The 15814-nt window shown below is 42.1% G+C and overlaps 1 protein-coding gene and 1 long non-coding RNA gene across 3 annotated transcripts in view; one reads left to right on the plus strand and one right to left on the minus strand.

Annotated features, from left to right (window-relative positions):
- Nucleotides 1-3275: 3275 nt before the first annotated feature.
- The window catches only part of KLHL42 (kelch like family member 42), a 36968-nt gene continuing 24429 nt past the window's right edge, over nt 3276-15814 (minus strand). For both annotated transcript variants that reach the window (XM_025930498.2, XM_086713758.1), the window contains 2 exons: nt 13255-13448; nt 3276-8567 (listed from right to left, as the gene is read on the minus strand). In XM_025930498.2, the coding sequence (XP_025786283.1) occupies nt 8116-8567; nt 13255-13448 (646 nt within the window). In that variant the 3' untranslated portion in view covers nt 3276-8115. The remainder of the gene's footprint in view (nt 8568-13254; nt 13449-15814) is intronic.
- Nucleotides 8563-14530, plus strand: LOC147579249 (uncharacterized). Its single transcript, XR_015253701.1, has 5 exons — nt 8563-8986; nt 9354-9582; nt 10711-10863; nt 11742-11941; nt 14279-14530. It is a non-coding gene; the product is annotated as an uncharacterized LOC147579249 (long non-coding RNA).

The following is a 15814-nucleotide window of genomic DNA, read 5'->3' on the forward strand; positions in this document are numbered from 1 at the left end:
AACTGCAGTCTACAACAGGAATAAGAAACACACATAAGGACTATTACCTTGTTAACTTTCATAACACTATGGACCAACTACTTAGCTTACTTAACCAAGACTAAGAGCTTTCTCATCAAGGCTACTGCAAGATCTCACTGCAATGTGCCCACAAAGTTCTGCACCCAAAGCTTTAGCTCTCATATGATAACTCTGCCCGGTCTCAAGATATGTTTTAAGGTCATCCAGCCCAAGCCTGAAAATCTGAATTCCTCCTGCCGAGACATGGTTAAGACTTAAGGTGGTATCCCTCCCTGACTGCAGGAAGCATAACAAGCTTAGCTCTGTTCCATCAACAGGTGGCTCGGCTTGTCTTTTCAGGATACAGCAGGCGACACCCCTTTCTTCTGGCAAGAGGAACCCCTATTATCTGGTATTAATTCGTTTCCTGTGGTTGAGTTGGAGCTTCCCCTCCAACCCCCCAGCCACGGTGGTTTCCCCAGGGATGGACACATGACCTGAGCTGGTCCAATCAACGTCTTAATAAAGAGTTTGGTATTTGGGACGGGGTGTTCCAACTATCTAATGCCAAAATATAGGACCAGCTAAAGAAAGATGAGGGGTAAAAAGGGTCGGACTCCCTATCTGTGTCCTTATGTGAGAAACAAGGGAACCGATTACACTATTCTGTCTTGGGATTCAAACCCTTCAAGCCAGTTCTTTGGGAGAAATGACAGAAACACACCAGGATCTTGGAATTTGTTAGCTACCTCTTAATGGCTTCAGTAAAGTATTTTAAGAAGGGAATAAGCTGCTGGCCATGTTAACACACTTGAAGGTGTAAGGAAAAGAGCCAACAGTTCTGGTAGCAGTAACAGGTCATATTCATGGCGGGCTACCTGCCAGGTACCATTCTGAGCACTTCACATGGATCTCCCCATTCAATTTTCACAGTAGTTCCATAGAGTGGATACTGTTGTCACCCCTACTTTATAGTTAAAAAAACAACCCTGAGGCCCAGGGAGATATAGTAACCTGACCGAGGCTACACAGCTAGGAAGTGGCAGAACGGAGCAGCAGACTCAGCTAGTCTTGCTCTGGAACCCAGGCTTTTAGCCCTTCTGCCTGCAGCCAGGTAACTGCAAAGGGTCAGATGATGTGTGCCTTGCAGAAATGCAAGAGCCAGAGTCTGTGTTTCAATCAGAGGTGCATGAACAAACAGGAAAATAGAGCAGGACCAGGCCTTTGGAAGAAGCAAGGAAATAGAGTGGGAATTCATGCCCCAAACCCCTCCCAAACCCCTCTGGCCACAAAGAGGCAGTCATTTCTCCTAAGGCAGCATATTCCTTGGGATGTACACTAGCAAGGGCAGACCCCTATTGTTTCAGGTTTTCCCAAAGCTGAAGAAGAAATTGGAGCCATTAAGCTGAGGGTAAAGAGTATGGGCAGGAATACAGATTATCACAAAGATGGGCTTCAAGTTTTAAAAACCAAGCTCTACTAGATCTGGGCCTTTAGCCCAGAGTTGCCAGAGATCAGATCTGCCAACATCTAACCGGGTTTTTAAGAGGTTTGATCTCCAAGGAAATGCTTATGGCCTGTGAAGAGTGGATCCCCCAGCCTCTACAGAAATTCTCAGGTCCCCTCCACACCCACCCCACCCCCGCCAAACCAAGAAGGGCTACCACGCGGGCAGAGTCACTTAGGCAGAGCCAGGGAACAACCTGCTGCAAAGCAAAACCAAGGGTTCCTGGGATGGCTGACCAGAAACCCACTCTGCCTGTGGGGCAAGCGGCCCTTGCTGGCCCTTACCTGCAGGAAAAAGTATACAATGTGGACCAGTGACTGCAGTGTGCCGTTTTCCCTTATCCCTTTTCCTGAATGGTGATTTGTGACCTGCAGTGCCTCAGTTTCCCCAACTGTAATGTGGGGTAATATTTGTATTTACCACATGGGTTTGTTGTGAGGATTAAATATGTGAAATTTTAAAAGTGCTTGGAGGGGCGCCTGGGTGGCGCAGTCGGTTAAGCGTCCGACTTCAGCCAGGTCACGATCTCGCGGTCCGTGAGTTCGAGCCCCGCGTCAGGCTCTGGGCTGATGGCTCAGAGCCTGGAGCCTGTTTCCGATTCTGTGTCTCCCTCTCTCTCTGCCCCTCCCCTGTTCATGCTCTGCCTCTCTCTGTCCCAAAAATAAATAAAAAAACGTTGAAAAAAAAAATTAAAAAAAAAAAAGTGCTTGGAGTTCCTCGCATAGAGTAGATGTTCCATCAGTGTTGGGTATGGCTGTTTTGGAGTGTCTTGAGCGTGTAGAAAATGACTGAATTATTCGTTATATACTGTCCGAACTGAGTGGTCACCTGTGGACGCAGAAGGGATGGGCATCCCCTGACAGCTCTGGACTTGGGGTGCAATAAGCTGCCATGTTACCTTTGGATGCACTGGCTGGATCTGATTTTTGACTGTTTCCCTTGGTGGATACGTCTTAGTGTTGTTTTAAGTTGGGTCATTTTTAAAATTGTAGGTATGAGAAGGGCATGTATGTGCAGGTATGTTCCTACATGAGGGGCAACCAAAGGATGGAAGGGAATGGACATCTGTGGGACATCATCTAGCAACTGAACCCCCTTTTGTGATGTTGCTGCCCCAGCCCCCTCTCAGCCTCAAAAGCAAGGAGTTGTGTGGTTCTGTTTTCCCGGAGTGAGCGGTACTTAAAAGGAAACAGTGGTTGGGGTGCCTGGGTGGCTCAGTAGACTAAGTTTCTGCCTCTTGACTTCAGCTTGGGTCATGATCTCACAGCTTGTGAGTTCAAGTCCTGCATTGGGCTCTGCGCTGACAGTGCGGAGCCTGCTTGGGATTCTCTCTCTCCCTCTTTCTCTGCACCTCCCCAACTTGTGTGCTCTGTTTCTCTCTCTCAAAATAAATAAATACACTTTGAAGAAAAAAAAGGAAACCGTGGGAAACATTAGAAAACAGGGTGGGACAGGTGGGCTGTAACTGAACTATGGGACTGAGACTTCAGAATTCTAAGGATTCAGAGTTCCTCCTCCCAGATCTCTCTTCTCCAAACACTAAAGACAAAGACTCTTGTAGCCTCTGCTGCCCCATTTGGCTCATCTTCCCATAGGACAACCACCTCTCTAGCTGGTTCCTAAGTGTTAGTCCGGCTTTCCCTGCGAGTCAGGAACTCTCCACCTGAGGGACCTGTCTCAGGCTTCACCTGTTTCCTCTTGGCTCTGGCACAGACAGCCCTGACCACACAGCGGGTACACAGTACCTCACGGACAACAATGTGGGCCATTAAGATTTAGAACTATTTTATTTGAAGACATTTTCTTCTATAGTTCTAGTTCTAAACACAAAATGAATGCTATCTGAGTGAGTGCATCGTAGGCATTGTTGTATTTAAATAAATCATATCATAATGTCTACATTTTAAGCCACATTTGTAAGACACAATACAACCTTTATAACAAAGTGTCAGTCATAACAAAACATAATTATTCATTCTACAGATTATCAATTTTCCTAAAATGACCACTAAATATGAAAACATTGTAGAGACTAGATCTAAAGAACCCCTATTAAGAATTTTTTTAGAAAAATGACACAATGCAAATTACATTTTCCTTTTCTTGACTAGTAATAAACTATGACATCCATTTGAGAAAGCCCCAGCCAACCCCACCAAAGTCATTTCAGTGCCCTTTTGCTCTGGCAAAATTGACCATCTTTTACATTTAGTGTCTCCTGTAGGAATGGATAAAACTGGTTATGTCAAGTACAGAAGTCAGCATATGCCAACTGGTATGCATTTTAGATTGTGTTCCTAAATTAACACAATATGAAAAACAAATATTCTTAAGTGAATGAAACACAAGGAGAGAAAGCCTTTGATAGTTATCACACAGGCAAAGACAACTGACTTACAGTTAGGACTAGCATCTTAATGACCATTTAGTAATACTTTTTAGGGAGGCGTTTTAAAGGCATAGGTATAAACTCACACGTGAACAGCTTGCCTCTCTCCCCATACTTACTTCCCTGGCTTTGCTCCTCCTTCTCATGGGATCAAGCTGTTGAGCCCTTAGCCAGGCAGGCTGTGGTGTCTAGCAGTTACCTTTATAGCAGATCACATACAATTTTTTTTTGAAAAATGAAGTACAGAGAAGACAATGAAATGTAGGGAGGAAAAAAAACATACCATTAAAACAAAAACATAGCTTGTGATCTTCAATTTTAGAGAAGAGCTGGTTCATTATAACTGCTAGAAGATCATGAAGCAGTGGGCAGACTGGCTCAGGACTGAAGAGGCAGCCAGGCCAAAGAGCCCCAGTGTGCCCACTGGCAAAAGTGGGCATCTTTGAGGGCACTAGTCACAATGATTACAGCAAACATTTTCACAAGAAGCTTTTCAAGGCCAGGGATGGTGGCTCATTTATGTCTGTATCCCTAATTCTTAGCATTACCTTGCACACAACAGACTTTCTGTAAATATTTCTGGGAGCCAGGGAACTGAGTTGAATCAGCTCACTGCTCTCAAAGCCATTTTGGGTGGTACCTACTCACCTAATTCATTCATTCCTGTAAGGCGGGGATGACAGACTTCATTCACCTCACTCTGGTGGATGGGCAACAGGTGCCTGGAAGCACTGATGACATGGATTATGAGACCAATTCCTGGCACAGAGGAAAGGAGTGCTACTCATTCACAATGCTGCCATCAGAGAATGGTGGCCCAGGTGTCATATATTTCCCATCCCTGGCCTAGGAGAAAGGCATCCAACAACTCACCCATATTCCCTTTCTGTTGCTATGCTGCCTCACGAGTGCTCTGCATTAAGCCACTGCTCATTAAATGCTGGTTGACCAAGAAGGCCAAGGCCTTTCCACTTGATTTACCTGTGTGGCAAACAGGTAGGGTCATGACTTTACCTGGAAATCTAAAAACATGGCATCCAAAATTCTCACTAAGTAATTCTTTACTGAAAGAGAACAAGCATTTACTTTTAATTCCCTTTGTAGAGAAAAAGCTTTCTCCGCTTTGTACAACTTTAATTGATAGCTATTGGAATCACTTGGGATTTGGGTTCAAAAAACCACGGCCGAGTTAAATTCTCTTTGGTTTCCATGCTTAATCTTACTTGTTTCTTACTAGAATTCATAACCTTCTCAGTACTTCATTGTCATGACTTAACCAACACTGTTGAAATAATAAACTCATACATTTTCATCAGAAAAACTTTAAAGGATGCTAAGGGGAGAGGCCACTGAAACCAAGGGTGTGGAGAAGAAAGCCAGAAAGAATGACAGAAAGAACCAACCTCCCTCTACCAATCCACACTTAGGACTCACTCTGCCGCTCCGAACATTCTTAGTAAAACTGGTTGCTTCCAGAGGGATGCATACCACAGGGGTCCTCCCGGCAACTCCCTTCTCCACAGTGGGAGTCTGGCATCCCTCAGAAGCATTTCAGAAAAGAAGGATAAAGCATTCAGAGAAAGGAAGGAAATAGAGGGATATTAACAAAGAGCACTATATTGTACACCTGAAACTAATATAACACTGTATGTTAACTACACTGGAATTGAAATAAAAAACTTAATAAAAAAGCAATGTCCTGGGGGTGACAGGGAATTTTCAAAGCATCATTACCCTCATCACAGGTACAGTCTTCAATACAACATTGGCATCAACAAGAGAACAGAGCTAAACTAAAATTATCCTCAAAATGCCAACATAGCTGCTGTGCACAGCAGGAAGATGTCCCAAATGCACAAATGTGTTCCTACTGCACATTCTGCCTTGCGCAAGTACCCTCAGCAGCCCAGAGTAACAAAACTTTGTTAGAAGTCTGTGTATCTTAGAGCTATAATATGACAGTGCACATGCACACACACACATACAGACAATATGCACATATGCACACATGAAACTTGGTTTATAAAAAGAGCTTTGTGGATCAGAGTATGCCTTCACTTGGTCCAAGAATCTAATTGTTGACATTAAGAAAACAGACCCAAAGAATGTAATCAGGAAGGGAACTGGTTGGCAGCAACAATATTACATTTTATAAGACGTGGTTATTTACAAGCTAAGGTCTAACTTGTTCAGAACTAATTCAACTGGCTAGGATCGTCTGAATATACAAGGTTAAGCTTTAAAAAATTTAAGATCTGTCACAACAAAAGTTAACACTATCTAAAATAAATTAGATTTTTAAATATATGCAATGAAATTATAGATCACTGGAAATTCAATTCTATAATGAATATAAATTAATAAAAATCTATTATTAAAGTACCATCCCCAAGATTTGAGTTTTTTTTTAAAGGCTAAGTATTTGTGAATAAATGGATATGGCTTAGAAACCCTTAAATAGTATTAAGTAGAGTACTGATATGATTATTTGGTGACAAGATCAAAGATCTGTCTCCATGTCCACAATAAAGGCTTGCCTCATTTTACTTAATAGAAGTATTCCTGAAAAGTTGTGCAAATAAAATTTTTACAACCAGACCTTTATTTTAACTATACTAGGAGGCCACGGTTGTAAAGAAACCCTGTAGTGACTCTTGATAAACTGAAGAACTCTGCTGAAGAAATCGAGTCCCCTGCACTATATCCTCACAGTGAATGCATACCGGAGGTGCTGGGAGTCTGGTGAATGCATGAATTTGCCATGATCATTTCTGCTTTTCTGTGGGACTTTCTTAAAAGTGAGGCCTGCTGTACAGGAATGTCAGAACAGAAAGACGGAATTCCAGCTCACAGTTTCACTGATTCCATTACAAAAGACCAGAGAAATTCAGAAAGGGTTTTTCCACCAAAATCAAATTTCTAGAAGTATAAATGTTTAAAGGGATGCTGACCTATGATTGGCAGAGGCTTTTATTCATGGCAACTGACTTACTGAAAATGATTGCTTGAGCTGCGTTCCACCTGATTTAACAACCTAGGCAAGTAGAGCATGTCACCTACTTTCAGAAATACCACCAGAGGCCACTCCACTTCTGTAAGAGCTGCTTCCCCTCTCCAGCACAAACGTTTCACAGCTATCCTCACCTTACCTCATAAAAGCAAAGCATGAATTAAAAGGCTAAGATTAAATTAGAAAGATGCCTCACCTAAATATGATAAAGGCATCTGTTTTATCTTTAAAAAAAAACTAAGTCCAATACATTCATTACAAGCAACTCTTAAAGGCAAATTTTTTTCTTATTTGGTGTTCCCTTCCCTTCTAAGACTCGATTTCAAAAATATATATATTTATCTCCATCCTTTTAAACAATATATCTTCTCTTTTAAACAACGCAGAATGCTTAGCACTGCAACTTATCTGCCCACATAAATTCCCAATCTGCCACATACATGAAATAAGAGGTTATATCTGCCTATCTATTCAGTACACATAATTGCAAAAAGTTTGGAAAAATAGCTGAGAGTGTTTTTATGCAAGTTTGGGAGGACTGGATGCTTGCAAGGACTCACTGTAGGGTTCCATCATTGTAAGTTTCCTAGAAAGTAGTGTGCAAATAAAATATCTAAACCTAGAACCCTATTTTAAACCACTGGCAGTATACGTTGAGAATGAATGGGGGAGAAAACGGGTGAAGGATAGTGTTAATATGTTTGTCAAGTAAATGAATAACAACAACAAAAACTTCTCACTTAAGGTATTAATGATGTTTCAAGTGACCCAAACAACACAGATTTTAAAATGATCTTTACCATTCAATGTCAATTATTGACTTTGGCCCTTCACTAAAGCAGATACAATGAATCTTCTTTTTGATGAGCAGTTTCAGTCGCTGGCCCAAGGGTATCATATTTGGATGAAAATACTATCATGGATTCGTTCCCATCATTTAACAATCAATAATTAAAAAAATAATAAAGTTGGTCTCTTTTCTCCACAAGTTTTCAAGTAATTAGTTCAAGTAAGCTTATTTACAGCTATTGTACATGTGACCAACTTTAACCCATGTTTTCCCTTTAGAAATCGTTCTCCCTTGAAATGGAACACTATGGGTTGTTTTCTTTCCTTTCTTTCTTTCTCCTTCTTTTTTTTTTTTTTTTTTTTTTTTTTTTTTTTTTTTTGTCTTGAACTAGGTTTCTTTCAAATTCTAAGTCAGTTCAGTCATGTTTCTGTTTTATTGGGCAGATAAAGAGAGGAAACCAGCAAATTATGTCCAAAGGCTGGGAAACGCCTGAATGCTTCCCAACTATCTGAAAAGATGTTGTACTTCAGGAAAACTCGATGCTCCAGGCTGGTTGACAGGGTAACGTCTCTGCTCATGATATAGATGCCATCGTTGTGAAGGGCGCAAGTCAAGTTAAGACCCGATTTGGACGTGTTCTCCTTGAGGTAGAGCCACTGCCGCGTGATAGTGTTGTAGGACTGCACGGTGAGCATGTCCTCGCTCTGGCTGCTCCTCCGGTTGGGCCCCAGTTCGTGCAGACAGCCCCCCACGATGTAGATGGTCTCCTCAACAGACACCATCTGCTGCTTGCGAATGTGGACGTCACACGTTTCAAAGAGTGTCCAGATGTCGGCAGAGGGGCAGTACTGCAAAATGTTCATGTTGCGGTCTGAAACGAAGAGAGAAGCCTCAAGATGACACAGCCACAGTAACGTCACTGCCTGCCTCGGCAGTAATAAACATCTACCCCCGCCGGAATAATTTGGCAGCACAGAGGCAAAACTATTTCAGAGAAGCAGAGGTCGGACAACGGTTTCTGAAGTGGCTGGCAGGAGATCGGTTTAGAATCATCTCCCTCACCTCTCATCAGGCATGTCCCCCTCCCTGGGAGGCTCTCTAAATCAACAGGGCCAGGACACAGATTTAGAACCTGGCACCCTTAAACATTTTAGAACCACCAGTCCAATGTAAACAGAATCAGGGCGTTGGAATTCTCAACTATCTACAGAATTACTGACTTCTACATCCAGATGACAGGCTGAGCCCCAAGGATCTACTCTTGACAACCGACTCTAATACACAAGACAAGTGAGCCAAGCAAGATCCTCAGGGGCTGTCGAAATGAAATAGCACATAATTGCCAAGTCAGGAGGAAGTCTCACCTGTGGCCATCAGCCATGGAATCACCTGGCAATTCTATTTCCTGACTGCAACAGCAGAGATACTACCAAAGGCCCTTCCCTCTCCCTGTGCCCACTTCACAAGAGATGACTAGCTGTTGTGTGTATAAAATCAGAAAGCAGATGAAAGACTGCCCTAACATTATCTTGAATTCATGGCTGCTTTAAGGAAAAATATTACCTACTCTCTTTTTGAAAAATGCTTGTGAAATTTAAAGTATCTAGTTTCGTTCTTCTTTTTTGTAATTGTTCTTTTTTACCCACTTCTCCTCTAGGAAAGAATAAATGGAACATTTTAGCCTCAGCAGAAAAAAAAATGCTCTGAGTTATCAGAAAGAATGAACTTTCTGTTTGTTGTTGTTTAAACAAACAACAAAATCCATCCATGGAAGAGACAACTTCGCTTGGGCACGGACGTGTAACTACAGGGTAGGACACTTCCTCCTGAGACAGAAGGACCCACCCACAGTTGGCAATGATGACAGAGCTCCATCACAGCCTCTGGTACCAAATTGGGGGGGGGGCTCATAAGAGGGCACAGAAAGAAAAGGAGACCAAATCCTGTGTGTGCACATGTCTCCACGCCAGCAGAAATTTCAGAATTGTTACAGCTTTAGGGAACTTTCCTTCTGTTTTCCACCCATACTAATACCTCCCTGTATTTCTTTTTGTTATAGCTGTTGTGATAAAACTCATTCTAGGAGATAGTCCAAGGGAGTTTGGTTAACAGTCTATCAAAAAGTGCTCCTTACCAGTGAACCTGGCTTCTCACCACGCAAACAAAGGACTTATTCTAGTGAGGTTTCCATGCATTTCTCAGTCCCAGGTCTGAAGGTCTTCCCAGGTCTTCTGTAAATGTTTTCTCTCCTCACCCAACAAGAGCTCAGACCATATGAGGTGGTCTGAGTTGGTGGAATAATCTTTATGCTTTTATATTTAGAGGGGATTCTGAACTTTAACAAATCACCCTTCTTCCCTTGAGTGGTTACTATTGCTCTCTATTGAATTTCTTTTCATTTCCTCAATGACTGACACAGAATTAATCTAATCATGAACTACTACAAGGGGCATCTGGGTGGCTCAGTCGGTTGGGTATATAACTTTGGCTCAGGTCATGATCTCGCGATTTGTGAGTTTGAGCCCCGCATTGGGCTCTGTGCTGACAGCTTGGAGTCTGGAGCCTGCTTTAGATTCTGTCTGTCTGTCTGTCTGTCTCTCTCTCTCTCTGCCCCTCCCCCACTCATGCTGTCTCTCTCTCTCAAAAATAAACATTAAATAATTTTTTTAAAAAATCATGAACTGGGGCGCCTGGGTGGCTCAGTCGGTTAAGCGTCCAACTTCGGCTCAGGTCACGATCTCACAGTCCGCGAGTTCAAGCCCCGCGTCGGGCTCTGGGCTGATGGCTCAGAGCCTGGAGCCTGCTTCCGATTCTGTGTCTCTCTCTCTCTCTGCCCCTCCCCCGTTCATGCTGTGTCTCTCTCTGTCTCAAAAATAAATAAATGTTAAAAAAAAAAAATCATGAACTATTACTTACTAAATTTTAAAAGTCTACCTAAGTCAGCAGACCAAGAATGCAACTTTGAGCCCTGCATTTTGTTTTATGACAATTATGATTTCTTATTTTAAATACAGGCAACCATTAGGGAGGCTTGGGAAGATCCCAAGCAGAAGAGGAGAGGTGTTTCAGAGTCCAAGGAACTGTCCTGCCCTCTCATCTCAGAAAACCCATTTTCAACCCTTACACAAACATCCATCCATCCACATCACCCAACCATCCCATCACAGGTATTTGGCTTGGGGAATCCAGGACAGGAACCACTGTGTGTGGCCCAAATGAAGAAGGTACATTAGTAGTGGCTTGAAAAACTAGAAAACACACAAGCAAGGGTTTTCCAGGTCAAATCTAAAGAACATTTGCTCAGCCAGGGTCATGGAAAAACTAGGAAATCTACCAGCAGAGTACTCTTTGGATTATAGGGCTGCCTGTCAATGCATCCCAGCTCTTGCTCAGAAGAGAAGCCAAGGGACATGTGTACATTACATCAGCCCACAGGGTGTATTCTGTGTCACAAAATCTACGGAGAATCAGAATTCTTAGAAATGTCCATAAGTAAATAACTGTATTTACTTTCCCAGGAGAAAAGGCACACAGACACACAGGGAGGTACATATGCACACACAGAAATTCTCTGGGGGCTTTTGACCACTATACCCTGAACACCAGTGTTGAAGATAAAGGAAATGACTGCTAGATCTCACTCTTTTTTCTTTTTTCAATTATTTATAACAAAAAAGCTGGCAATTATCTTATCTTCAGTGGAAAGTCACTAGAGAGGGACATTGGGAATAGCTCCACAGTGACGAAAATTTGAGGGTGTTTAAAAAAAAAACCAAGAAACAAAAAAAACAACTCACTGCTTCCCATGCACTCCTCTTGGGTCACTGCCTCTCCTTAAATGTATAAACAGCACCTATAGTGAGTTCAACAGTGACCCCCAAAAAGATATGTCTACCTCCTAACCCCCAGAAATTCTGAATATAACCTTACTTGGGAAAAGGAGCTTTGCAGATGTCATTAAGTTAAAGATCTCAAGATGAGATCATCCTGGATTATCCAGGTGGGCCCTAAAGTCCAATGAGCAGCGTGTCTTTCTTTACAAGAGACAGAAGAGGAAAAGACGTGGATACACTCAGAAAAGAAGGTATGTGAAGATAGAGGCAGAGGTTGGAGTGATGCAGTCACCAGCAAAGGAACATGTGGAGTCACCAAACCTAGAAGAGGCAAGGAAGGATTCTCCCCTAGTGCCTTCAGAGGGGACATGACCGCCCACACCTTGATTTTAGGCTTCAGGCTTCTAGAAATGTGAGAGAATACATTTCGATTGGCTTAGGCCACTAAGTTGTAGTTGTTCGTTAAGTCGGCCACAGGAGACTAAAACACCGCTCACCATCCCCCCCACCAAATCAACTGTTTAGAGATACTCTAAGATGTGCTGTTACTCAGAATCTTTTGTGCACGTGCACACACACTCTAAACCATATGCTCATAAAACACTTTACATTTAACTTCTCCCTCTAACATAAATCCCTAAAACAAAACACATTTGGCTGTGGTAAAAATAATTTTTGGCACCTACACTACATTAGCATGTGGATTTCTGTCCTTTACAAAGTTACACATCACCATCATTTCTCCATGCTTACTGTCAGCGAAGGCTGGAGAGCTCTGTCCTCTCATATTGTATCATAAAAGAAAGACGGGTTATTTCACTATGTTGGATAAAATGGTAACTCTACTATTTCAATGTAGCTAAAAGTCCTAAGAGTCCAGTTATACCTTCTCTATAAGTTCTGGGTGTTTTACAGGTAGACCAAATGAAGAAATAAATTTCTTTGGCCAAGAGGTAACATTGACACAAGTGGGAGAGAGGGATAAAAGGAAAAGACACACCTCTTCCTGGTGGCCCTGCCACTGCCTTGTCTGCCTTACCACAACCATGCTCTTTTCTATCTCTATCACGTGAGAAGCTTCCTACCAAGAACAATAGTATAAAACCTACTGGAGAAACTTATTTCCAAATTCTTAACTATCAAATACCCAGCAAAAAAAAAAAAGTGAAAAACACACATGTACAGTTTAATAAAGAGCACAACCACCTCTCACCTCTGGATCAGGAAAGAATTCTCTTACATTCGTGTCTCTTAAAACCCTCTTATGATATGTAAACAACAGCCTAGAGCTGAGTTTCTGGAAACTATCTGACATATTTGTGCTCAAAAAGGGAGAAAGTGGAAACAAAGATCCTCAAGGATGTTCTGGCTCTAAATTCTGTGTTAGAAGTATTCGGGAGAAGGATGGGAGTAACCCAGACAAGTCTCAGGACTACTGGTCACAAGGCTGGGTTTTCAGAGCAGAAAGAAAATACATATTTTCTTCATAGCTCCTTCCACCCCCATTCAATTCTTGTGCTCACACAAAGGCATCAAAGGTCCCTCCTGCCCAAACCACCCCTGTGATACACAACACTCTTCCTCCCAGATATGTAAATATGCAGTATTTAACATATAAAATCACAATGTGTACGCCAGAGTGTTTTCCTCTGGCACCCTCCTACCCTTCCACACGCTGCAGAAGCTCACACAGAAAAGGACCACTTACTTAGCCCCTTCACTTACCTCTGGTAGTATATCCTCCAATGACATAAATTTTTCCCTTACACTCACACGCAGAGAACTCAGCCAGAGGATTTGGTAGGGGTGCCACAAAATTCCACGCATCCTGCTCAGGATTGTAACACTCAACATTAGAAACGGCCTGCCCACCAATGGCATACAGTTTTGAATTGACGGCCACAAGTTTGAAGTTAGACCTGAAAGATAGATACAAAGGCCCAGAGAGTCAGTTCTTATTGATCATTAAGAGGTAAGACAATGGCATGAACTGCTAAAGCAGAGTGTGGAATATGCTCGATATCTGAAGAAAATTAGCTCTCCAAGTTGGGTGCCTGGGGACAGAGGAATGACCAAATGACATCTCAAATTTCACTCCTACCCCCAAAATTCACAAGAATGATGCATTTTCCAAACTTCTGCAATTGGAGATAAGCAATTCAATATAGCAGACTCTCGCTTAGCCTTATGCCAAGAAGCAAAGATATTCTGTATACAGTAAACTTAATACTTCTTTTAGCAGCGGGAGCAAGTACTGATGGAGAGATGCATAACCACCTCACTCCCTTGTCTCTTGACTCAGAATGTTTCCCATTCTTCCTACCTAGGGGTACAATCTACCTTAGGTACATGCTAGCCCCTCCTACACAGCCAGGCATATGCTAAGGGTGCCCACTAAAGGGTGGACACCTCTACCACAAGTGTACCCAGACAGATCACTTGCCTCCCCCCCACCATATGAGGGCATCCTATTATTGCTTCACAACAAATAACGTAGGGGTACATAAGCACTGAATTAATTAAACGAGTTTTGATGCAGCACTCTTAAGAGTATTTACACATGTTAACAAATACGTAAATCAATAAATGTTCACCTATTGTAATAGAAAACACTTTAAAAAGAGAATACCCTGGTGTTAAGCCCCATATCAGTAATACAATTCAGCACTGCTCATCGGTTTCAGATGCTAGATAAAAGTCTCATGTCTTTTGTGTTGAAAAAACTAATTTGTTTCAATTTGGCACACAGAGATTAATGGACTCCTTGAAGGCCAGAGAGGATAAACACTTGGGTCAGTCTACGTGATGTATGCACCAGTCTCAAGTTTAGCAGAGCACGATGCAACCAAACGACCTAAAGCACAAATCCGGAGACCCTGGCCCAAACACCCCACTTCCTCATCTCCAGTACGGGGATAATACCCATCACAGGATGGGTATTACACAAACAGGGTATTACACATTACACAGGGTATTACAGTAAACAGTTTATCATCAAGTACTACACAGATATAAGATGCTATCATTATAATCTCTCAGTTTTCTAGTGTTTGAAATAAAGAAAGTAGACCAGGTAAATTTAGAGGTCACATCTATTGCCAACACAACAATATCTTCAAAAGTAACAATGTCCTAAGAAAGAACCAGGGTAGAGGCCACAAATAGGGAAAAACACATGTAAGAGGGTAGATGAAGAAGAAACAGTGAACAAGAAGTCCATGCCCAACCCCTGAACAGGTGTTTAATAAACACTGATGCACTATGACATAGAACATGCTAGAACGGGCCACCTACACTATGGTGTTTTCAAAGGTGCCTATAATATGTACATGTAAGTGAGTTTGGGTTTTGTTTTGTTTTTCAAATCAGAGAGTGAACAGAGGACCCTTCAACAAGAACCTCATATTGCCCATTAAATCCAGCCAGCCATTCAGGATTTCATGCCAATAGACTTTGCTGGGGTGGCAGTTACTGGGGGGTCTCTGGTTCATGTTGCTTACTTTTCCTGCTGCCAATGGTCCTTAAAATCTGACCATTATGCCCTCTCTATGTGTGCAAATTTGGGGAACCAAAGGAAATAAAGCTTATAAATAAGCACTAAATTTTACCAGCCCAAAATTTGTTTTTGCTCACCAAAGGTACACAGATAGTAAATTTTGTAAGATCAAAACCGTTTTTAATATTCATCCAGCATAATCATTTGTCCTAAGCAAACATGTTAGGGTTGAATGAATAGGCAGTTAAAAGTAAACAGTTTCATCTCTCCAGACCCCAACATGCTCAAATACACTTGAAGAGAAGAAACTTTCCAAGACTGAGTTTAAGATGAAATTGCCACCCCAAAACAGGCCACTTAATGAAGAAACACTGCCGAGCATTGAGCCCAGGCTTATACAGGGATATCTCAGCTCCATTACTCAACAGCTATGTGACCTTGGACAAGTCACTGAATCTCAGGTCATCTGAACCTCACCTTCCCCATCTGTGAAGTGGAGAAAAGCACATCATCACACACAGTAAGAGTTGGAAAGGGGAACACTTGCAGAAAGTCAGAAGAGGAAATGCTTTTCTGCAATGTCACAGTCTGTTTCTTAACTCCAAAAAGGTCTGCTTCTCATTTGTTAACTGCAACAGTCACTCCCCATCATGTACTCTGGAATTATGTACAAAGTGCTTTCTCATCCATAAATTCTCACCATGTAGCACTTCATTTGCAAGTTTCTGAACATAACTCTTCCACTCTTCACCTCCTGAATGGTAAAAGTAGGAATCCAAGCTATCAATT

This window comes from Puma concolor, chromosome B4 (genome assembly GCF_028749965.1).
Source record: "Puma concolor isolate L17-30 chromosome B4, mPumCon1.1.hap2, whole genome shotgun sequence".
In the NCBI taxonomy this organism is placed as follows: Eukaryota; Metazoa; Chordata; class Mammalia; order Carnivora; family Felidae; genus Puma; species Puma concolor.